Source organism: Cervus canadensis, chromosome 8 (assembly GCF_019320065.1).
Source record: "Cervus canadensis isolate Bull #8, Minnesota chromosome 8, ASM1932006v1, whole genome shotgun sequence".
NCBI classification, from domain to species: domain Eukaryota; kingdom Metazoa; phylum Chordata; class Mammalia; order Artiodactyla; family Cervidae; genus Cervus; species Cervus canadensis.
The window spans coordinates 40,156,832-40,181,822 of NC_057393.1; the positions used below are offsets into that span (position 1 = coordinate 40,156,832).

Genomic DNA, 24,991 nt, shown 5'->3' on the forward strand with positions numbered 1-24,991 from the left:
CTTCTGAGTGCAAAATAACCGGTAATGTCAGAGGAGAAAGCAATGCTAAAGTTCATCTTGAAGCTCAGACTTACAGATCTGGAAGGGAAGTGTGGAAGTGATGAAGATGTGCATGACTCCAGTGTGGGATTCTTGCTTCATCTTAGCCACAGAAACTTGGAAGCTGTGTAACCTAGGGCAAGTTACTTAACTTCTCTGAATCTCAGCTTCATAGAGATATAAAATTAGGATGGCAAAATCATCTATCTTGCAGGGATTTTGTGAAGATTAAATGAAGTCTTGGTTCTAAAAGTGTTTTGTAGCCAAGAATATGCTGTGATAATGTTTAGGATTATTACTGTGCTTAAATAATTTATTGAGTACCCTTCTTACCTTCTGTCTTCCTCCAAAAGCCACTTCTCTAAGGTTTGGCTAAAGTTATCCCCATCCTTCCCAGGTGGCTTCCCAGGTAGCTCTAATGGTAAAGAACCTGCCTGTGAGTGCAGGAAAACATCAGAGACACAGGTTCGATCCCTGGGTTGGGAAGATTCCTTGGAGGAGGGCATGGCAATCCACTCCAGTATTTTTGCCTGGAGAATCCCGTGGACAGAGAAGTCTGGCGGGCTACTGTCCATATGGTTGCAAAGAGTCAGACATGACTGAAGTGACTTAGCAGCAAGAGCATATCATCCTTGAGGTCTGCCTACCAGAGGAGGATATTTTTCACCAATTAAATGAGAATTTTTCATATGTTCCATTTCTGAACTGGCTCGCCTTATGCCTTCAAAATAGAACTATGGCCTTCTCTAAAACCCAAATTATTAATGCAAGTACATGAACAAGAAGCTCCCTGAGACCCTTAAAGATAGGAAAATTGGAGATGGAGATTAAAACGTAAGGGGGGCTCTTTCCTTTTTCATCCCAGGATGGAACATTGTCCTATTTTCCTAAATATTTTTCTCTCTATAACAGAAAAAAAATAATGAACACTTATCATATGCCATGCATTGTGATATGCATTATTCATGTAATCCTCGCAACAGGCTAATGCACTCTATTTTTGCCACTTATAGACAAGAACTATAGTTAGAATAAGTATTAATAGCTTGACCAGGGTCACCTACCTACTAAGTGGTAGAATTGGGTTTTGAACCCAAACCTGCCTAATTCATTTCCCAGTATTTTTCCATTTTTTGATTATTTACCTCCTACATTTTAACTAATTTTGCATGTCTTGTTTGCCTTTCTATCCCTCTGTACGTTCATCCTTTGTATTTTTGTAATGAGTAGGGGAGAGGACTGTAACAAAAAAAGACTAAGGTATAGTCCCTGTGCTCCAGAAACTATGCTAATCAACTGGCAGAAAGATGCCAAGCAAACAATGACTGTATGACGTGGAAGAACGTAAGAGGTCCATGAGATAAATCATTAGTCTCCTCCTATAACATGGGAATAATACCTGCCTTGTATGGTGATTGCTGGATAGAGTGAAACGCTCGTGTTACATGTTTGGCAAAGCCCCTGACCCACGATAAGTGCTCAGTGTATGGGATCTATCATGTTGCAATGTTGCCAGCCAGTCCCAGGATAATTACTAGGATACAAAGCTAGAAAAACAACTTAGTGTCAGACTCAGAGACATTTTAAATGCCAGTCTATAAAGAGTTTGGACCTTCAGTGTGATGAAAACAAGTGTGCCAAGGACAGTAATCATTCTGCAAAGAAATTAGAGCTGATGCTATTTTACATTACCTTTCAAAATTCATCGTAAGTGAGATGGAGTCAGTAAAAACAGTTGGAACTGGTTTAAAGGAGTGTAGTATTTGATGTACTGAAAGGAAAGATGATATTTTCAAGTTTGATGCCCTGTACTTTTTCTCCCACAGTAATTAGTGAATGCCAAAGGCAGCAACTGGAGTCTGTGAGCTACTCCTCTCGCTACGCTCTGGGCCTCTTTTATGAAGCTGGCACGAAGATTGATGTCCCTTGGGCTGGGCGGTACATCACCAGTAATCCCTGCATTCGCTTCATCTCCATTGATAATAAGAAACGCAATATAGGTCAGTACCCCCATTATTTCCCTTAAATACAGTAACAATGGTGGGTGTAGATCATGAAAAATGCTGTTTAATTGAGTGTTGCCATTCTGAACAGAGCAAGCATTTAACTCCAAGCCACGGGGGATAAAATTTAATGTCACATTTGGCCAATAATAAAATACACAGTGAAACCAGCAAAGTTTTTCAGAAAATCTTTCACCACATGGTTTGTATTACTTGAATTTATGAAAATAGTGTCAGAAGGTTTAAGATTTCAAAATGGCCCAAGTTTCTGTTGCTTTAATATGGATCCATCTATATGCAAATGGATCTCTCATCATTTGTTTCTTGATGGAGTTTGTTTTTTGTTTATTTGGTTTTGTTTTTAAAATTTGATGAGTACTGCTCTTTCCACTTCCCAGGCTAGATATAAAAAGTGAATTTTACTATATTATGAAAATCCTTCACTTCTATATAATTTTATTTATTTAATGTTCATCTAGAAGACTACATAAAATTACTTTGTATACAATGTAACTAAAATAATAGGTTAAATGTTTCATATGAGCTTTACTAGGATAGGATAAAATCTACACTGCACCCTTTTTGTTGAAGATAGTAAAATTAGATTTGAATTGCAAGAATAAGCATAACTGATTCCTTTTGGTCATAAAGGTGAAAGCATATTCTTATTTGTAGAATTGTAGTGATAACTAAGATACTACTTTTTGTGGAAGAAACTGTAATGATCTAAAATGACTGAATTCTTAAAAAGAATCATCACTGCAATTTGCTATGGTGTTTTATGGTGCAGTGATGGTTTCATCAAGCTTTAGTTAAAAGTTTTGCCTGATAAAATCACCAACTAACGTCTCTTGGCTTGCCAAAACTTTATAATGACAGAACTGGGCTGGAGTATGGTTTTTATATCAGAACACATGATCTTAGAAAAATGTTTCTTTTATAACTTAAAACTCCCTAAGGGCTGGCCTGTTTATGTTAACATGATATCACATATATGTACAATCAGCAGTTCATGAAATGCCCTGTAACAGCAACAGACTAACCATTTTTAACTCAACAACTGCTTTGTTCTGAGAAAAGGAAAATAGCCCTTGATCTTCTCATGTTATATGTCAAACCTTCTGTCTGTGAGCCAGAAAGAGAGTCCTGACCAGAAACCAAACCAACCGGCACCTTGAGCCTGGACTTCCCTTCTCCAGGAACTGAAAGAAGTAAATGTCTGTTGTTTAAGCCATCCAGTCTATGGCAGCCCAATCTGATACATTAGAAGGAAGAAGCTAGGGAGACTTCATGACTGATTGAGTCAATAAAAGAGCAGTATCTTTAAGGACCTAGGATTTATCCATCTCTGCTCTCTTCTATTCTTCTTTTTTAAGAGTTTTTTCTTTTTTTAAATTTATTTGTTTTAATTAGAGTCTAATTACTATACAGTATGTACTGGTACATTGACATGAATCCTCCATGGGTGTACATGTGTTCCCCTTCCTGAATCCCTCCCCACCTCCCTCCCCATCCCATCCCTCTGGGTCATCCCAGTGCACCAGCCCTGAGCACCCTGTCTCATGCATCAAACCTGGACTGGCGATCTGTTTCACATGTGATAATATACATGTTTCAATACTATTCTCTCAGATCATCTCACGCTTGCCTTCACCCACAGAGTCCAAAAGACTGTTCTATACATTTCTGTGTCTCTTTTCTGTCTTGCATATAGGGTTATTGTTACCATCTTTCTAAATTCCATATGTATGCATTAGTATACTGTATTGGTGTTTTTCTTTCTGGCTTACTTCGCTCTGTATAATAGGCTCCAGTTTTATCCACCTCATTAGAACTGATACAAATGTATTCTTTTTAATGGCTGAGTAATATTCCATGGTGTATATGTACCACAGCTTCCTTATCCATTCGTCTGCTAATGGACATCTAGGTTGCTTCCATGTCCTGGCTATAATAAACAGTGCTGTGAGGAACGTTGGGGTACATGTGTCTCTTTCAATTCTGGTTTCCTCGGTGTGTATGCCCAGCAGTGGGATTGCTGGGTCATATGGCAGTTCCATTTCCAGTTTTTTAAGGAATCTCCACACTGTTCTCCATAGTGGCTGTACTAGTTTGCATTTCCACCAATAGTATAAGAGGGTTCCCTTTTCTCCACACCCTCTCCAGCATTTATTGTTTGTAGATTTTTGGATAGCAGCCATTCTGACTGGCGTGAGTTGGAATCTCAAACCTCGAATAACCAAAGCAGTCTTGAGAAAGAAGAATGGAACTGGAGGAATCAACCTGCCTAACTTCAGGCTATACTACAAAGCTGCAGTCATCAAGACAGTATGGTACTGGCACAAAGACAGAACTATAGATCAATGGAACCAAATAGAAAGCCCAAAGGTAAATCTACACACCTATGGACACCTTATCTTTGACAAAGGAGACAAGAATATACAATGGAGAAAAGACAGTCTCTTTAACAAATGGTGCTGGGAAAACTGGTCAACCACTTGTAAAAGAATGAAACTAGAACACTTTCTAACACCATACACAAAAATAAATTTAAAATGGGTTAAAGATCTAAATGTAAGACCAGAAACTATAAAACTCCTAGAGGAAAACATAGGCAAAACACTCTCTGACATAAATCACAGCAGGATCCTCTTTGACCCACCTCCCAGAGTAATGGAAATAAAAGCAAAAATAAACAAATGGGACCTAATTAAACTTAAAACCTTTTGCACAACCAAGTAAACTATAAGCAAAGTGAAAAGACAGCCTTCAGAATGGGAAAAAATAATAGCAAACGAAGCAACTGACAAAGAATTAATCTCAAAAATATACAAGCAACTCCTGCAGCTCAATTCCAGAAAAATAAATGACCCAACCAAAAAATGGGCCAAAGAAGCAAACAAACATTTCTCCAAAGAAGACATACAGATGGCTAACAAACACATGAAAAGATGCTCAACATCATTCATATCAGAGAAATGCTCTCTTCCATTCTTAATGTTGACATCCTCAGAGGAGTGGTAGCAAGATGGCAATAATTGTTGGAGTCACATCCAGACCCAACAACATGCTTAGGAGGAATAAGGACTGTTACTGTCTCTGTCCTTTTATGAGATCAAGGAAATCCTTCCAGAAACCTCTCAACTGACTATCTTGTATTATAGGTCATAACTGTGTTATAGACCATCGTAGGTTACTCACAAGTCTGAAACCAATCACTGCCACACAAGCGGGGGTGGGACTACCATTACAATCCTACAGACAAATCAACATATTCTCCTGGAACTGGTATTAGGATCATCTTCCCTTTAGTCATATGAGTGCATGCATGTGTGTTTAGTCACTCAGTCATGTCCAGCTCTTCACAACCCCATGGACTCTAGCCCACCAGGCTCCTCTATCCATGGGATTTTCCAGGCAAGAATACTGTAGTGGGTTTCCCTTTACTTTTCATCCTCCAGGGGATCTTCTCCACCCAGGGACTGAACCCACGTCTCCTGAGTCTCCTGAATTGACAGGCAGATTCTTTACTGCTGAGCCACCTGGGAAACCCCACACATAGGAGTAGATACCTGAATAAAATATGAGTTTGTGGGGAAGAAAGAAGAAAATAGTGATGCTGGGTTGGCAACAAATAATTTCCATTCTCTTCAAGTAGATTCATGTCTCATGTGGGAGATAAGGTTGTAAAGTTGACACATCAAGATAAGAATCATGTATATTCAAAATTATTTTGAAAATACCTTAAAACTACATGATATTTTGAAGAGTGACTTAACGTTCAGTAAATTCAGTATAGCATTTTGCTAGCATTCAATAGATTTCAGTTTATTTGGGTGAGGCCACATGAAATTGTGAGTTTGCATTTGTAGGCCAGAATGATATTTTCTACTATGAAAGGTGCACAGGAAAGAAAGAAATAGCAGTCATATGGCCTAACAGAGTAAATCTCTGTGCAAATGGAGTAGGATGGTAAGTGAAAGTACCACTACAATGCAGTAGCCAGTTTATAAAATCAGAGTTATGCAAACTTGAAAGAGTACAACATAAGAATATTAATAAATTCTCACAAGATGGGCAGCTTTTGAAATCATGTATGTGTACACACATGCATTCTCAGTCATGTTCAACTCTTTGTGATGCCATGGACTGTAGCCCTCCAGGCTCCTCTGTCCATGGAATTTTCCAGGCAAGAATACTAGAGAGGGTTGCCATTTCCTCCTCCAGGGGTTCTTCCTGACCCAGGAATCAAACCCAAGTTTCTGGCATCTCCTGCATTGGCAGGCAGATTCTTCACCAGTAGTGCCATCTGGGAAGCCCTTTTAAACCATAGAAATACCAAAAAAAAAAAACCCACACTTTTTTTTTTTGATATATAAACAATCACACAGTTTTAATGCTTGAGGGTCAGGTATTTGGGAACCATGTTTTTGCTGCATGGTGCACCATGGTGATGCCGCTTCAGACAGCAAAGAAATACCTTCCTTCCTTTGCCAGTTTTATGAAAAATTAATTTTGGATTATGCAAATTTTAAATTATAGGAGGGCCCCTGTTAGCAGGAGACAAGGGTTTGATCCTTGGTCCAGGTGGATCCCACATGCAACTAAGTCCATGGCCACAACTACTGAGCCTGTGCTTTAGAGCCTGCAAGCCGCAACTCCTGAAGCTCACCTGCTTAGAGCCTGTGCTTTGCAACAAGAGAGGCCACCAAAATGAGAAGCCCATGCACTACAACTAGAGAGCAGGCCCCACTCATCACAACTAGAGAAAAGCCCCTGTAGCAGTGAAGACCCAGCATAGCCAAAAATAAACAAATACATTTAAACAATTTTTTCTCACTCTCTGGGGCCAGGGTGCTAAGTATATCTATTTGAATTCACATAATATAAATGTCCATATAAGTAACTCCACAAAGTTTTATTTATGCTGGTATTTAAGTAAACCGGTAAGAATTGTCTCTTTATGTTACTAACACTACCCAACTTCAGCCTTTATTTGGGGGTGTTTGATTGAACCAAAAATTTGTACTATAAATACACGTACTTAACAAAAGAAGGGGAACATTTGTATTCTGTCAGGTAGGGAAGCAACAAAATAGACAAAGGGTGGAAGATTTGAGTTCACAAAATGAAGTCTGCTGTCAAGTTTTGAAGAGAGCCAGAGGGTAAAGGGTTAGTAGCCCAAACCAGGCAAAGGTCAAGGAATAATCGTTTGTCAAGTGTCAGGAATAGATAGTACACGAACCAGAAACAAAAGTCTCCTTGGGAAAAGAGGAGCTAAATTCCAAGTATTAGACCCACACCAATGATTATGAGTATGATTCAATATACTTAGGATTGTGCTTTCCGAAATATGTTCAGTGGGACATCAGTTCCTTGATATGCTCTTTAGGAGGGGGCTCTGTCATCAAGTGTGCAAAATGCTACTGACTTTACCCCTGTTTTAGAGAATCTCAGTACCTATTATCCTATTAAAAGACATTCCTATAGAAAAGACACCTTCTCACCTTACAAAGCACAAATGTTGACATCAAGTCGGACTTTCCCAAGTGTGTGCTGGGGAACAATTTCTGTGGGATATTAGCAGGTTTGGTGCCTAAATAAAATCTCCCATGGTCAGGTATCTTGAAGTCATCTGACTTGATGTCACCATTTTTACTTCATACCTGGGCAGGAATTGTAGGCCAGATGAGAAGATGTGTAAGTCTAGTCCTAAAGTCATCAGTGGGAAGATACTGAGTCTTTTAGAGGTAGAAGAAGACTTGTTGCAGATAAACTCAAAGCTTGGTGGGGTTGTAACTGGAGACAATTTAGATTGAAATACAGTCTGAAATAAGGTAATATTAATTATCATTAATGGCTTCCCTGGTGGCCCAGTGGTAAAAAAAAAAAAAAAAAAAACCTGCCTACCAATGCAGGCAACTCAGGTTCAATCTGTTGGGAAGATCTGCAGACAGAAATGGCAACCCACTGCAGTATTCTTTCCTGAAGAATCCCACGGTCAGAGGAGTCTGGCAGGCTACAGTCCATGAGATCACAAAAGAGTTGGATATGACTTAACAACTTAACAACAAGCAATTATCATTAACATGGATAATTTTTTAAATTATCAATAAGATTATCATTGTGGGAAGAATTTGAAAGACTCAGATTCAAATTCTGGCTCTGAAACATGATAATGATGTTATCTTGTATGACCTTTGTTTTGTAGCATTAGTTTTTGTAACAAACACAAAAAGTTGAGTCGTCTGAGCATAACAGAAGTTTGATTCTTATTCTCATAAGACCCACACAGATGTTTATGATTAATGGGTAGCTTTCATCAGAGAGGTTATTCAGAGACCCAGACTCCTTCCATCTTTTGACTCAGCCAGCTTCATCAGGTGGCTTACAGAGTCACTGTGCTCATAGAAATCAAATCAGTGGTTAAGAAAAAGATCAGAGGAGAACACACAGACTGCTTTTAGTGCACATCAGGAGGGCTTACATTCTATTGGTTAGAACAGTTACATGGCCACACCTGTTTGGAAGGGAAGCTGGAATTGTAGTCTACCCATGTATGTAGGAAGAGTAAAAAAGCAGGTTGATGAACATCTAGCAAGTTTCTGCTGCAGCACTTAACATAAATCCTTCTGTGAAAGAGGTTCATTAGACCTACATAGATGATAAATAGATTTCAACACAAGTGCCAATCATTCAACAGACAGTCATTACCTGGGGCAGAAACTAAGAGCAATTCCAAGGTTGGCTCTGGACTTGGTAGAAAATGACTACCAACAACTGGCCATGTGTGTCATGCAGAGGGTAAAGGGGGCAGTGGGATCAGTGACAGACATTTACATCCTGTGTAGAAAACACACTCCTGTGTGTTTCTCCTTTACTCTCATTCTACTATCACACTCACAACACTTCTGACACCAGATGTGTGGGTTTTCCACACCTCAAGCGATTCTGCGACACCTACTTGGTGCCCTACAAGTCAGTTCGGTTCTGACACTGTCTTTAAGGAGTTAGCAGCAGAGCCCACAGGCAAAGGGTTCAATCCCACAAGGCTGCCTCCGCTTCAGATACCACTTCAGATCGCACGTTTCAAGCTGTCGACCAGGGTTCCCATGACCCCTCCTTGCATTTGATAAGTTTCTAGTACGGGTCATAGAACTTGGGGAAATACTTACTTATACTTACCAGTTTATGGTGTAATAAAGGATAAGATGGGCTTCCCAGGAGGCGCTAGTGGTAAAGAACCCAACTGCCAATGCAGGAGACATAAGAGACATGGGTTCAATCCCTGGGTCGGGAAGATTCCCCTAGAGGAGGGTACGGCAACCCACTCCAGTGTTCTTTCCTGGAGAATCCCATGAACAGATGAGCCTGGCAGGCTACAGTCCATACAGTCACAAAGATTTGGACATGACTGAAGTGACTGAGCACATACACACACATACACACAAACACGCAGGATATAATTAATATAGCACACACCAGATAAAGAGGTATGCAAGGGAGGTCCAGAGGGTCCTATGTACAGGACCGTCTCTCCCTGAGGAGTTGGGATATACACCTCTAGGAAGGATGTGTTCACCAGAAGCCCTCTGAACCACATACTACTGAGAGTTTTATGGAGGCTTCAACATGTAGGCATGATCAATCAAGAACTCAAATATAGCCCCTCTCCCTTCCTGGAGGATAAGGAGTGGGGCTGAAAGTTCTTGGCTTATAATCATGGCTTGGTCTTTCTGGTGACCAGCCCCCATCCTGAAGCCAACCAGGAGCCCACCAAGAGTTGCTTCATTAGAACAAAGACACTTCTGTCAGCCAGGAAATTCCAAGGGATTTAGGATCTTTGGGACAGAGCTCCTAAGCTATATATAACTCAAAACTATATATATGGCTTTATACCCCTAAGAAGATCTCTGAGTCCTTCCCAGCATCTTATATTTGGAGTCAAGTTGGCCAGGAGTCAAACTTCCTATAGTGAACTCAGTTCTACCACTTACTAGCTGTATGACCTTGGATAAATTACTTAAACTGTCTGCTCACTTATCAATAGAATGAGGAAAATAATACCAACCCTAAAAGGTTGAAGATGGCTCAAACATATGAAGAGCTTCATATAGCATTTAGCAAATAATGTCCATTCCTATGTACCTAATATTATAATCAATAATTCCAATCTTTAATTTAGATATTATATTCTCCAAAGCAAAGGGAATAAATATAAAAGCCTAACTTAAGTGAATGCAACCCTATGTTACCAGGACAGATAGGAATTGGGGTGGCTTAAATAAATAAAATATATGACTCACCCTCAAATAATTAGTCAGAATTTTAGCATCCTTCCCTGTTCACCATCCAGAAGAATGTTAATGACCACGAAGAAATTAATAGTTTGCAACTCTAGAAATGTGATGTCCAATGACCATAATTACATGGCATTCAGTATCTCACTAAAGGAAACAATCCAACTCATCCAAAAAGAAAACAAGTGAACAAACTTTTTCATCACATGGAATTTGTACATGTAAGGGTTGTATTGTTAGGATCTTTGATAACAAACAGTAATATAATGCATTTAAAGGCTCTTTTACAAAAGATACAGAAAGATTATTCCATATAGCTGTTTGTTATATCAACTCTGTAAAAGATAAGAACATAATACTATGTTCTATAAATCACTGAGGTGAGCTTGGGGTCATAAATCCAGTCACCTTATGTTCACTTGGGCTTCCCTGATGGCTCAGACAGTGAAGAATCTGCCTGCAATGCATGAGACCTGGGTTTGATCCCTGGGCCAGGAAGATCTCCTGGAGAAGGGAATGGCTACACACTCCAGCTTTCTTGCCTGGAGAATTCCGTGGACAAAGGAGCCTGGAGGGCTGTAGTCTATAGGGTCACAAAGAGTCGGACATACTGAGTGACTAAAACTTTCGCTACTTTACTGTGTTCACTTAAGAGGAGAGTTCATGATTATTCTAGCTAAGCAATAGCCATGCAGTTGACAACGTGAAATGTCTGCTTTTGCATTTGAAACACTATGGAGTTATTTGTCCTTAAACTTGCAGAAAATGCAGTCTAGATAGGTAACACTTTATAAGTAGAACAAAAAAGGAAAAGGGAAAGAAAACATGGCAGGAAGGAAAAGAAAAGAACTGTGATGATGGAAAACTATCAGATTTCCAGTTCAGACTTTTGTTTTAAAATATCAACTCCAGAAACCAAGCTTGCAGGTAAAATAGTAGTCATCATCTTAAAATAGCAAGCAGTAACCAATTACAAAATTCATAATATTGTGTCTTTTGTATCATAGACATAGTCATTTGTAATTCAGTTATGTAACTGATGCTGTCCATATAAATCTGTTAAGGCAGTTTAATAAACAGCAGTCAAGGACTAATTACAAACATCCATCTCACTATTACAATGCCACAGAGTATCACATAATTGTAATATCAAATCTTGAGATGTTCTCTCAGGAAGAAAAAAATATATATGTATGTATACATATATGTGTGTGATATATGAATGTACTTATATAATATACATATATATACATAAAAATGAGCACTCATATGCTGTCATTTAAGGTAACTGGTACAAATTATAAAATAGATGAATCTTATTTCACATAACATTTGCCACTTTGAAAATCAAAAATGGGTTTTCTTTAGAAAATGAAATAACTCAGTTCATTTTGTAAGGAGAACATTTGCACACAAAGTAGAAACAAAAAGATCCCTTTCAACCTCTGATTTCCCTATCAGGCTGTCCTCAATAGGAAAGATTTACCTTCATGATAACACTTGTCTTCCCACTTGCCAAGCAAGTGAACTCATATGAAAATCAGTGCCAGAGACAGAGAGAAAGTGGAAAATGTGGAAAGTGAAAAACGTTATATGTAAATATATAACAACAATATTAAACCTTAAAAATATCCTAAGGAGTATATTACTGGGAAAAATTTTTTTGTGTGTGAAAGTGGAAAATGTTATATATAAATATATAACAACAAAATTAAACCTTAAAAATATCCTAAGGAGTATATTACTGGGAAAAAAAAATTTATGGGCATTTCTTTCAGGAAAATTGAATTCACAAGTATTTTATTTATGTGTTCTCCATTCTCAGTCTATTCAATCGAAGAAGTATTTACAAATATGTACTGGATGCCTCTGTTTGCTGGGCACTGTGCTAGGAAGTGAGGATGCTATAGACTCTGCCCTCACGAAACATAACATTTCTCAAATGAGAAATTTTGAAAGAAATCGATACATTAAGGCTTTGTTGGACTAGTGACTTGAAATCAACTAAGAGTGCTCATAAATATAAATGGTTGCACTGATATATACGGTACAGAGAGCATCAACTCACATGTGTGATCAAAACTGGGGAGAGTCACGTTGCCTCATGAAAATATTATGATCATTTTTAAGGATGCTTAAGACCTAAGATCTTTTGTCAACACAAGCCTAACAATCTTCTTTCTTTAGATGAGGAAATGAAAGATGGAGATATGGAACATTTCAATTCATAAAAAAATTAGAAACTTTAGCATGGCCTATTATTTAACTTTCTGCTGGAGCTGCTAAAAAATTCAATTAATGCAAACAGTAAGTCGTGAAATGTCCAAGAAGCAGTGAACAAAAGTGTAAATAAAGTCTGGAGTCTACAGTTGCTTGGTATTTCTGTGAACAAATTGCAGATGTGTATAGCATCCACACTAAGAAGAGAATCTTCAACTTTATATGTGTAGGTCCCTTTCTGGGCCAACATTCCAGCTCTGTGTTCTGCCTGCCCTCTGAGAGCAGAGTTTTCACTTGTGGTATTGGCCTAAACTTGTGGCTCTCAGGCTGAGATTGACCTTCAGGTTGGCTAAGGGTTGGTCCAGAACACGAGACTCAGGTGTTTTGGTGACTGAGTGTAGTTTGGATCTGCAATGAGGGAGAGAAGACAGGAATGAGAATCAGATGACTGTATATGATGAATAAATGTATGGATCTGAAATTTACAGGTTATAGATGAGAGCAACAGAAAACTGAGAGGCTACTATCACTGCAGCCAATTAAGAAACAGCAAAGGGAAACCCTCTTTTGGCTTTGTAAGGAGGTGAGGAGGGCCAGTGTACATCAACAAGGGAAAAATCAGTGGAGGTGCACAGGTGGAAATCGCCAGTCCATCTGACCCCTTCACTAACAATGGTCAGGTGACTTGGTAGGTAGCTATCATCTAAGGAAGGCACTGCTACATTCATTGTAATGCCATCTAATTTTTGCTATTTATAATTATGATCTTTTTAAGTGATGGCTCTTCTGTCTGCCAAGTACCTAGGGAGAGATTAAATTCCAGTTTGGGAGTGAAAGCAAGGATAGCTAAATTGTTTTGCCTAATTGAGGGAAAAATTCCTGATATTCTTTGACTAGGAGAAGGGCAAAGAACAAAGAAGAGAAAAAAGAAAGAGAAAACTAGACAGTGTGAGGCTCTGGTTTGACCTGAGGGGTGGCGATGTAGGTCTGTAACTCGTTTGCTATCTAACTTATTTTGTGGGCCCTCCGCCATGAGTTTCTACCACCCCAACATAGTTCTGGATTGAACAATTGCTTTAAGTGATGTGTGCTTTTTGCTGGAGAGTTGTTTTATAAATCAACATAGTCCAGGCACATTTTGGAAGCTTTCGCATGAAGAGAGTTAGGAACTTGATGGTTTCTTCAGGTTAGTTCCTGTGCAGAAAATTGGAGTCTGCTGTATGTATGGAAAACCTCACATCTATTTGAGAACCTTATTTTGAATCCAGACAGAATTCCTCATCCCTGGACCTCAAATAAAGCAAGCTCAACTTACTGTTTCCATGATACCTGCAACCAAGTCAGTCTGTTGAGAGAGCTGGAAAGTGGGAAAAGGCTTTCTCTGTGGGACTGAACAGTTTCGAAGTCTCTTGAAGTTAAGTCTTGACTGCAGCCTGAAGTGAAGCCTGTCAACACCCTGGGTTGTAAGCCAGAGCTCAAAATGATGTGCTCTGCTCTGCTTCCCAGACAAGAGCCTGGTTTTCATCATTCTGGAGGCATCTCAAAACCTTTGCAAGTTGAGAATAGTCTTGTAAAACTGTGTAACTCTCAGACAGCTTGTGAGCCTCAGGTCCTGGGAGACAATAAAGACTTGTTGAGCTGGATGAGAGCTTGACAAGTCTTCCTTCTGGTCCATTTTTAGCTGGGACTGCAGCACTGTCCCAAAGAGATGGAAACTTTCCTTTGCCTAGAGCTCTTTCAGAAAAGATTTTACCATTTTTCTCACTGTCAAGAATTCTTTCTCAGATCAATCTAAATGTCTCATGGGCTAAAGAATTGATATGCCCTGTTTGCAGAGCCTGCTGCTTTCTCTAGATTAGAAGCTCTATTCTTTAGTGAGAATACATGCCACTGTCTATCCCACACACTATCCGTCAACTGATCCCTCTTATCTTCATCAAGATTGAAAATAAGAGATAGACGCTAACATCGCAGCCTAGCAGGAATGTGTATTTGGTGCTCAGGAAATATTTGCTGAGCCAGTTGTCCTTAATGCAGCTCCAAGATGCCCTTCCCTTTTCCCAAAATAAACACTGAGAATGAATGCTTCAGCACTGGTCACCCACTTAGCAGGCAAGGCAAAGCAGTGACTAGTCAGCAAATTGTTCATCCCTAAGACAGCCTAGGTATCTGTGACCACTGCCCTTTAAATCGTATAAAATGAATGAGCTCTCTAGTTGCCAAATCTGGAAGCCTTAGAAAAACCTATGTGAACTCTTGGTAATTAGAATGATCAGAAACCTCTTATGAAGACTCTGTCCCATGCCTATAACATCAGGAATGTTTGACTACATAGTATTAGAGGTATTGCCAGTAAGACATGGAAATTTTGTCAAGTTCTCTTCCCAAAGAAGTTCAAGTATTCTTGGTAACAGTTTTACCCTGGTCTCTGGGGAATATGCATCTGCTTTGAGTGATGCCCTGTAACACAGACCTTGATTTCCAAGGTTACACTTCAAAGCATCCACTGTTCTTTTCATGAAAGATTTTTTTTAAGTGGTTAAAAAACAACTGTGCTCCAGCTGAGATATTTAACTTAGAAAATATGTGATAAGCTCTGCGAATGTGCCATTTCTCATCCATGGTTTAGCAGTTATCTCTTTTTTATATCGCAGTGGCATTAAAATGATATCATGCATAGGAATTTTGCCACAAATGAGTTTATATTAATCCAAACTTGGTGAATGGTGAATTCCTTATTGTATAATTCATAATTTGGTTTTTATTATCACGGATGGTCAAAAATAGCCAGTATTATTATCCAGCATGGTTTGGTTACATGGTTACATGGACTTTGCAATCACACAGACCTAGTTTCAAATTATAACTCTATACTTAGGATTAGGTTGAACTATATTATATTGCTGCCTTTGTAATTTAAAATGGTCAAATAACAGCAAGCATTTTCATGTGATTCAGCCTAATAGCTCTGTGACCATGAGTAAGTTTCTCAGTCTCTCTGAGCTTCACTTATTTGTACTGTAAAGTTAATAGTATCTCCTAGAAATGTAATAAGGGTTGAAACCAGTGAATCCTAAAGGAAATAAACCCTGAATATTCATTGGAAGGACTGACGCTGAAGCTGACGCTCCAATATGTAGGTCACCTGATGCAAAGAGCCAACTCACTGGAAAAGACCCTGATGCTGAAAGATTGAGGGCAGGAGAAGTGGGCGACAGAGGATGAGATGGTTAGATAACATTGCTGATTCAATGGACATGAATTTGGGCAATCTCCTGGATAGAGTGGAGAACAGGGAAGCCTGGTGTGTTGCAGTCCGTGGGGCCACAAAGAGTCAGACATGACTTAGCAGCTGAGCAGCAACAAGAAGTATATCTGAAACTCCTAGTCCCAGGCCTTGCTTCCTGGAGACACACAGTAAATGCTGTCTCTATAGTTGTTCTCACATAATTATTTTATGATTTCAGTCTATCGGCTATACAAACTTCTTTTTTTTTTTTTAAGAAAGAGAAAAGGGAAGGAAAATGCCAATAGTGCAAGTTTAGTTATATTATCTTCTGTTAAAAATCATAACAGTTACACATTAGAGTAGTTAAACAATATCTCATTTCTCAAATAAGGTGTGAAACTCAGAGAACATTAAGTTAAATATGATTCTTTCTTTTTATGGAATCTCCAATCACTTTTTGAATCATTCCCCCCAAATTTATACTCCAGCATATCAGAGAAGAGTTAGATACTGTAAAGTAAGTCATCAGCAAATCGAAGGCCTAAGACTAATTCAGGAGCAATTTTCCAAGTCTGACTGCAAAATCTCACCACAGGATATCACTTCATTGTGTTTCATAAATACTTTAAAACAGTTAGTATTTTTAATTCTATCCAGAATCACCAATCCTTCGTTTTGCCCAGATGTGACATTACTGGGTCAATTTAGCCTAAAGAATCCTTTGGTTTATTAACAGTGACTTTCCTGTAATTAAGTGAGCTGAGAAGGCTTTGATATGCCCTTTAAGATCATATGTGGGCCCTGCTATTTTTAATAATCATCACCCCTACAGACTTTATATATGTGCTCATTTAGATAATGAGAAGAATCTACATGTACGGTATAGGACTTTGAATTCCCTACATAATATGAATGAATATTAAACATCAGAATCTGAAAAGAATCTGTTGAAATTCCATTAATATTTATAACTGATCTGTGGGACTAAGGGAATTCTTCAGTATAAAATATTCCAAACTCATGTTTGTAAGAATGAAGCACCCTTGAATTTAAAAATAGAGTTTTCCTCACTGAAATAGATTTCTATTATAGACATACCTAGTGAATTCTTTTTGTTGATATTCTATATTCTTACATTATTTAATAGATTCAAGAAAGGCATTTTAGAACCTTGAGCTCAGTTGAACCTAATCCACTCTTTTTTATTACAAATAGCATGCCTGTTTGTCCCCTTTTCCGCTATCTATATTCCTAATATTGGTTTATCAGGAGTAGCTAACAATATCATAAAGACTATAGTCTATTTGATTTAAGAATTTTGGGTAAAATATTCAGATTCAATATTTTTTTTGTCAAGATATAACAAGAAGAATAATTTTTCTGGTCTTATTAGTAAAGGAGATAAGAATGTCCACAGTAAACCAGTTAATTTCTTCTGTGGAAAGGACCAGAAATATTTTGACACAATCATAAATAAAAACTTCATCTGATTAGTCTCAGTTGTTCAAATTCAGCATTTTATAATGTCAAGGCAAAACCTTCTCTTTAATGTGCCAAATGAACTAGAGCAAATATTAGGTCAAACCCTCCAGTCTAGATACTTATTTCATCTGTTCATGGTATCCTTTTGAACAGTTGCAAATCTAAAACTGAACTGAATTATGCAGCTAACTATGGTGATAAAGTGGTATCCTTAGAGCAGACCAGCACGCTGGCGCAAAGGAAAAACCTTGCCCAACTCCAGGAAAAGAGTCCAATCATAATACCACTTAACACACAAAATTTCATATAGGGCATGATGCTGAGTAGGCCAGAATAACAATGTATAATAAGGGATGACTGCTTATTGCTGGGGAGTATTGGGAAAGTGAGACATTTTCATTGTCTGTCATCATAGAAAATCAGGACTTTCTTACATGCTGCAGAAGAACTCCAGCAAGGCCTGGAACACCAAGTGCGAGTTAGGACAAATCGCCTGCTCTGGGGACCTCGGTAGGTCCAATTAAAGGGCTATTGAAATGCTTCCATTTTTTTTCCTTTTGGCAGTGCCAATAAAAGTTGCAACAGGCTGAAAATCTCCTTGTGACTAAGGATAAATAGATGTTTTCATAAAACTTGGGAGGTCTTAACCAAAGTAAAAAACTTCTCCCAAACAGATTCTGAAATGTATGCAGTCCACTCAATGTGGCCCCATTTGCTAAATGGGCAGAATCTATGGAATTTTTAAAGGAACCGATGCAAGGATCACAGAGGAAAGATTATTCCAGCCCTGGAAAGCAAGTAGAATTCAGAATATGATTGACAAGAGTTACTTTACCCCTTTAAAAAAAAAAATCTGTGTATGTTATAATCAAACTTAGCATGTGAAGCACTGGCTCTTGATTGCCTGCCTTCGAAATTCAGAACTTGTTCATCCTTTAATCTTCTCTGTTTCCGCAAATGGAGCCACCAATCAATGTCTTAGCCCCTTTAGCCTCAAATCAGGAATTATCCTTGCTTTTTAATTCTCTTTCATTGAACTCACTTCTGTTCACCACTGCAGTCACAAGCCACGCACCATCTTGTTTTGTTTTGTTGTTTTTTTCCATCTTGTTTTAACTGGTGTCTCCATACTGCTCCTTTCCAGTTCATTCATCACGTAGCCAGAATGATCTTCTTCAAACACATCTGGTTTTGCCTTTCACTTTCCTACGCAGAATTACTGCTTTCCCTCTGCACGTCGGATTAAACCTCAGATCCTAAACATGACCTACAAGATCCTGAATGATCTCGTTCAGGGGTCACAAACCTTCTATAAAGGGCAGATAGTGCATACTTTGGACTCTGTGAGCCACACGGTCTCTTGTTGCAACTACTTGGCTCTACTGTGTCACATAGAGCTTCCATGGTAGCTCAGACGGTAACGAATCTGCCTGCAATTCAGGAGACCCAGATTCGATCCCTGGGTCAGGAAAATCCCCTGGAGAAGGAAATAGCAACCCACTCCAGTATTCTTGCTTGGGAAATCCCATGGACAGAGAAGCCTGGCAGGGTACAGTCCATGGGATCACAAAGAGTTGGACATGACTAAGCAACTAACATTCACCTAAGACATAGACATTATATAAAGAAATGAAGATGACTATGTTCCAGTAAAATTTTATTTACTAACACACATGGAAGCCAGATTAGTTTGCCAACCCCTGATCTAGCACATGCTGACTTCACTGGCTCCTCCCTCCGTATCTTACTTAGCTCTCCAGTCACACATTTTGTTTGTTCCTGCCATGGTTTTTCCCACTGAAAACCATTGTCCATTTTGTTCTCTCTGCCTACAATGTCTTAGTTTAAATGTCACTTTCACAAAGGTCTTTCCTGAATCCCTAAATTGATTAGGTTTTTCTGATTATGTGCTATGCTGTGCTTAGACGCTCAGTCATGTCAGACTCTTTGTGACCTCGCTGGAGTGGGTTGCCATCTCCTTCCCCAGGGGATCTTCCCAACCCAGGGATCAAACCTGCATCTCCTGCTTGGCAGGGGGATTTTTTTTTTTTTTTTACCACCAGATCCACCTGGGAAGCCTTATAATTTTATAGGAGAGTGTATTTAAGTCTTCTATAACTTCCTGGGTCTTTAAATATTTGTAGAATGACATACAAAAAACAGAGTAGTTGTCACCAAAAAGTACTCAATCTAGAGTCAGTGCTCTACCACTGGCTTTTCCCCAGTCAGTTCATTTACATTCTCTCAAAACAGCTTCGTCATCTGTAAAATGGAGTTATGAATTCCTTCCTCATAATAATATTAAGAGAATCAGAAGATAAAATATATTTGAAAAAGATCTATCAATCAAAATCACGGAACTCCTATTATACTCTTTTTGTAACACTTTATGGGGCTTCCCAGGTGGCTCAGTGGTAAAGAATCTGCCTGCCAGTGAAGGAGACAAAGGTTTGATCCCTGGGTTGGGAAGATCCCCTGGAGGAAGAAATGGGAACCCATTCCAGAATTCTTGTCTGGAAAATCCTACGGACAGAGGAGCCCAGTGGGCTACAATCCATGGGGTTGCAAAGAGTCGGTCACAACTTAGCAGCTGAGCACACACACGTAACACTTTATATTTTTTTCATTTGATTTTTCTTTTATATTGGAGAATAGTTGATTTACAATGTTATGTTAGTTTCAGGTGTACGGCAGTGTGATTCAGTTATACATATACATGTTTCCATTCTTTTTCAGATTCTTTTCTCATATAGGTTATTACAGAATATTGAGTAGAGTTCCCTGTGCTATACAGTAAGTCTTTGTTGATTATCTATTTTATATGTGGTAGTATAACACTTTATGTTTTATTTTGCAGTAACTAAACATTGATTTGTGTAATCATTTGTTTGGTGTCTGTCTCACCTTCACATTGTAAGGTCCATGAATGATGAGACTGAACTTATTTTGCTCCTCTGTGTATTTCCCACATGTGGCACAGTGCTTAATATAACTTCTCAAATACGTGTTAATTGAATAATGAATTAATGAAATATAATCAAAACCTGAGAGGGGAAAACAGAAGATACCAGTTTGGGCTCAGAACTGAAATAAGAGATGCTTTAAGTCCATTGATTTCCAAGGTATGTCGTTTAAAAAGTTCTACACTTGAAATGAGGAGTGTATAATTCATAGGTATACCTCAGAATGTCAGTGCTACAAAGGCATTTGTGGTTGACACATTGTGACTTTTACACAAAGCTGCATGTAGGTTGGGCTTCTCTGCTCCATCATGTAGATGTGCTATCTTGAGCATGAGCCCCTAAGGTCAACATAGAGGTGAGAAAGAAATGGAAGACATGCCATAGCTTTTAATAGCCTTGGACTAGTTGGGGTGCACTTCATTTCCCATCATGTCCTCTGATCAAAGCTAGTTACGTGGTCCAGCTTAACTGCCATGAGGACTGGTAATTTCAGGTAGCACATGAACCATCTGGTGTAAATTAACTATCTCTGCCAGACAGTATAAAAAATAGTGCAAATATATTTCCTGATATTAAACAAAATTGGCCATACAAAAGTACTATAAACCACATGTATTAGTATATCATAGGTGATATATTTTATCAATTTGCAAAAGCTTTTCTTAAGTTGTAATTAATCTCTTTTATATTAATATCTCACTTGGTAGTAACCATTAGGATCTTACTTGGATATCTTCTTCAGACAGTTTTCTACAAAGTCTTTTTAATGTTTAGGAGAGGAAAATGCTCATTTTGTAATAATTTCATCTTATGACCAATGTTTTTCTATATAATCTGTAAATTTGGGCAGAATTCATTTTAAAAGAATTCTATGTTCATTTCTTCTTAAAAGTGAAATATTATAATAAAAGTTGACTGTAAGGAAATGAACTTCATAAGAAAAGAAATATCTTATGTTCTTTGCTCTCCATATTATGAGTCTCCATAAGTTATTCATCAGTCATGCATTCAATGAATATTTATTGCATTTCAGTGATGGGCCAGACATCGTTCTAAGTGTTCAGGTGAATAAGGCAGCTCTTCTACTGCTTACATTTGACAGCTAATATTTAAACATATTACAGCACAATGATAAAAAGTTAGGATTCCTTATCAGCAAAATTTTCAACAGTATTTAATCTGATATTCTCTTGTGTCCTTGTTATTTTATTTCTGCAAATATTTGTGAAATAGAAATATCGGTATCTCTGTAGGACACTGTCTTTTCCTCTAGTCAGTATTCCTAGTCAGGTCTTTAGAAATTCTTGAGTTACACTTACAGGAATATAAAAATGTACCTTGTTTTAAAGGGACAGTAATAAGCTCTGAAGCCATATCTGCTCCACTGAAGAAGATAGAAACGATTCTCTGTGTTGAAATCAGTCTCCTGGGGCCTCTCCTCCTTATTTATACAGGCATACCTCGCTCTATTGCATTTCACTTTACTGTGCTTAGCAAATATTTTATTCTTTACAAAATGAAGGTTTGTGACAACCCCATGTCAAGCCATCTCTCAGGGCTGTTTTTCAATATCATTTGCTCACTTTGTTTCTCTGTGTCACATTTTGGTAATTCTCATAACATTTCAAACTTTTAAATTATTATTATATTTGTTATGATGGTCTGTGATCAGTGATCTCTGATGTTACTATTGAAATTGTTTAGGGGCAGCATAAACTGTGCCCATATGACAGCGAACTTAATCCGTAAATGTTCTCTGTGTTCTGATTGCTCCACCCAATGGCCATTCCTCCCTGTCTCTCCCTCTGTCCAGGCCTCCCTATTCTCTGAGACACAGCAATATTGAAATCAGGCCAGTTAATAACCCTACAGTGGCCTCTAAGTATATAAGTGAAAGAAGAGTCACATATCTCTCACTTTAAATCAAAAGCTAGAACTGATTAAGCTTAGGGAGGAAGGAATGCCGAAAGCCAGGAGAAGCCAACACCTAAGCCTCTTGTGCCAAAGTCAGCCAAGTTGTGAATGCAAAGGAAAAGTTCTTGAAGGAGATTTAAAGGGCTACTTCAGCAAATAAAAATGATAAGAAAATGAAACAACGCTGTTACTGATAATGGAGAAAGTTTTAGTGGTCTGGATAGAAGTACAAACCAGCCACAATGTTCCCATAGGCCGAAGTGTAACTCAGATCATGGCCCTTACTCTTCAGTTTTGTGGAGGTTGAGTGGTGAGGAAGCTGCTGAAGAAAAGTTTGAAGTTAGCGGAGGTTGGTGATTCATGAGGTTTAAGAAAGAAGCTATCTCCATAACTCAGACGCACGAGGTGAAGCAGCAAGTGCTGATACAGAAGCTACAGCAAGTCATCCAGCAGATCTAGCTGCGATAATGAATGAAAGTGTCTACATTAAACAGCAGATCTTCAGTGTAGATGAAATAGCCTTCTTTTGGACGAAGAGGCCATCTAGGACTTTAATAGCTACAGAGGAGAAGTCAATGTCTGATTTTAAAGCTTCAAAGGATAGGCTGACTCTCTTGTTAGGGGCTAATCCAGCTGGTGACCTGAAGATGAAGCCAGTGCTCACTTACTCTTCTGAAAATCCTAGGGTCCTTAGGAGTTATGCTAAATCTATTCTGCCTGTGCTCTATAAGTGGAACAACAAAGGTTGGATGACAGCACATCTGTTGACAATATGGTTTACTGACTATCTTAAATGCACCTTTGTGGCTCAGCTGGTAAAGAATCCACTTGCAATGAGGGAGACCTGGGTTTGATCCCTGGGTTGGGAAGATTCCCTGGAAAAGGGAAAGGCTACCCACTCCAGTATTCTGGCCTGAAGAATTCCATGGACTGTATAGTCCATGGAGTTGCAAAGAGTCAGACAGGACTGAGCAACTTGCACTTTGTGAAAGAAAGTGAAACCTTATTGTTGTTTCTTTCACACTGATACCTAATGCTCAGAAATAAAGATTCCTTTACTCATTGGCATTGTATTTAGTCACCCAAGAGGGCTAATGGAGATATGCAATGAGATCAATGTTGTTTTCATGCCTGCTAACACAACATTCATTCTGCAGCCCACAGATCAAGGAGTAATTTTGACTTTTAAGTTTTATTATTAAAGAAATAATTTTGTAAGGCTACAGCTGCCATAGATAGTATTCCTCCAATGGATCCATACAAAGTAAGTTGAAAACCTTCTGGAAAGGATCTGTGACTCTAGATGCCATTAAGAACATAATTCATGGAAAGAGGTCAAAATATCAACACCAATAAGAATTTGAAAGAAATTGATTCCAAACTTAGTGGATGATTTTGTGGGTTTCAATATTTCAGTGGAGGAAATAACTGCAGGTGTGGCAGAAATAGCAAAAGAACTAGAATTAAAAGTAGAGGTGGTAGAATTAAAACTGAATTGCTGCAATCTCATGATAAATCTTTAACAGATGGGAAATTGCTTCTTAGCGATGAGCAAAGAAAGTAGGTCCCTGAGATAGAATCTACTCTTGGTGAAGGTGCTGTGAAGATTGTTGAAATTACAACAAAGGATTTAGAATATTACATAGGGCTTCCCCAGTGACTCAGAGGTAAAGAATCTGCTTGTGATGCAGTATCCACAAGAGACACAAGTTCAATCCCTGGGTCGGGAAGATCCCCTGGAGAAGGGCCTGGCAACCAGTATTCTTGCCTGGAGAATCCCATGGGCAGAGGAGCAGGCAGTCCACAGTCCATGGGGTTGCAAAGAATCAGACATGACTGAGGCGACTTAGTATGTAGTAGTATAAGCTTAGTTGATAAAGCAGCATCAGGGTTTGGAAGGAATGACTCTAATTCTGAAAGTCCTTCTGTAGGTAAAATGCTATCAAACAGTCTTGCATGCTACAAAGAAATTATTCATGAAAGGAAGAGTCAATTGATGTGGCAAACTTTATTGTTGTCTCATTTTAAGAAATTGCCACAGCCACCTCAACCTTCAACAACCACCACCCTGATCACTCAGCAGCCATCAACATCAAGGCAAGACCCTCCACCAGCAAAAAGTTTACACTGGCTGAAGACTTAGATGATGGTTAGCAATTTTTAGTAATGTGGTATTTTTTTTAAATTAAGGTATGTACATTTTTTAGACATAATGCTATTGCATACTTAATAGACCACAGCATGAGAAATATAATTTTTATATGCACTGGGAGAACGAAAAATTCATGTGACTTGCTTTATTTTGATATTTGCTTTATTGTAGCCTGGAAGCAAACCCACAATAACACTGATCTGGGTCTGTATAGCTTGCCTCATGGTACTTCTCTAGTGAGATCTATCTCATGCTTCCACCACTGCCACCACCAGCCCATCACTGAGAACCCTGGGGATGAAGGATCCTTGGAAATCTAGTTCTCTTACCATCACTCACATGACAAATGATATTCATACTCACAACATACATCATGAAGATAGCTCAAGTTATTGTGAATCTCAAGAGGCTTAACATTCTCACACTCGGATCACATATATCAAAATACATATACTCAACAGCAATGTTATTTCCAGAATGAACTTGAATCCAACTTAATATATCTTTAGAAAGCAAAGTATTCTCAATCCTGGTTAGAGTTAACAATTTAACTCTTGTTAGTTGCACATGGTTTTCCACAGAGCTGTGACATTTGTGAATTATTTATCTGTTTCCATGTGTGAATTGAGTATCTGTGGTATGTCAAGAACTGTTCTAGTTGGTAGCAGAGCTGAATGCAGACCAAGGAA

General features: G+C 38.5%; 1 protein-coding gene across 8 annotated transcripts in view; it reads left to right on the forward strand.

The window, feature by feature from the left end:
- Window positions 1–24,991, forward strand: part of RNLS (renalase, FAD dependent amine oxidase) — a 301,302-nt gene that overhangs the window by 202,203 nt on the left and 74,108 nt on the right. For all 8 annotated transcript variants that reach the window (XM_043476086.1, XM_043476088.1, XM_043476090.1 and 5 more), the window contains exon 5: window positions 1,866–2,039. In XM_043476086.1, the coding sequence (XP_043332021.1) occupies window positions 1,866–2,039 (174 nt within the window). The remainder of the gene's footprint in view (window positions 1–1,865; window positions 2,040–24,991) is intronic.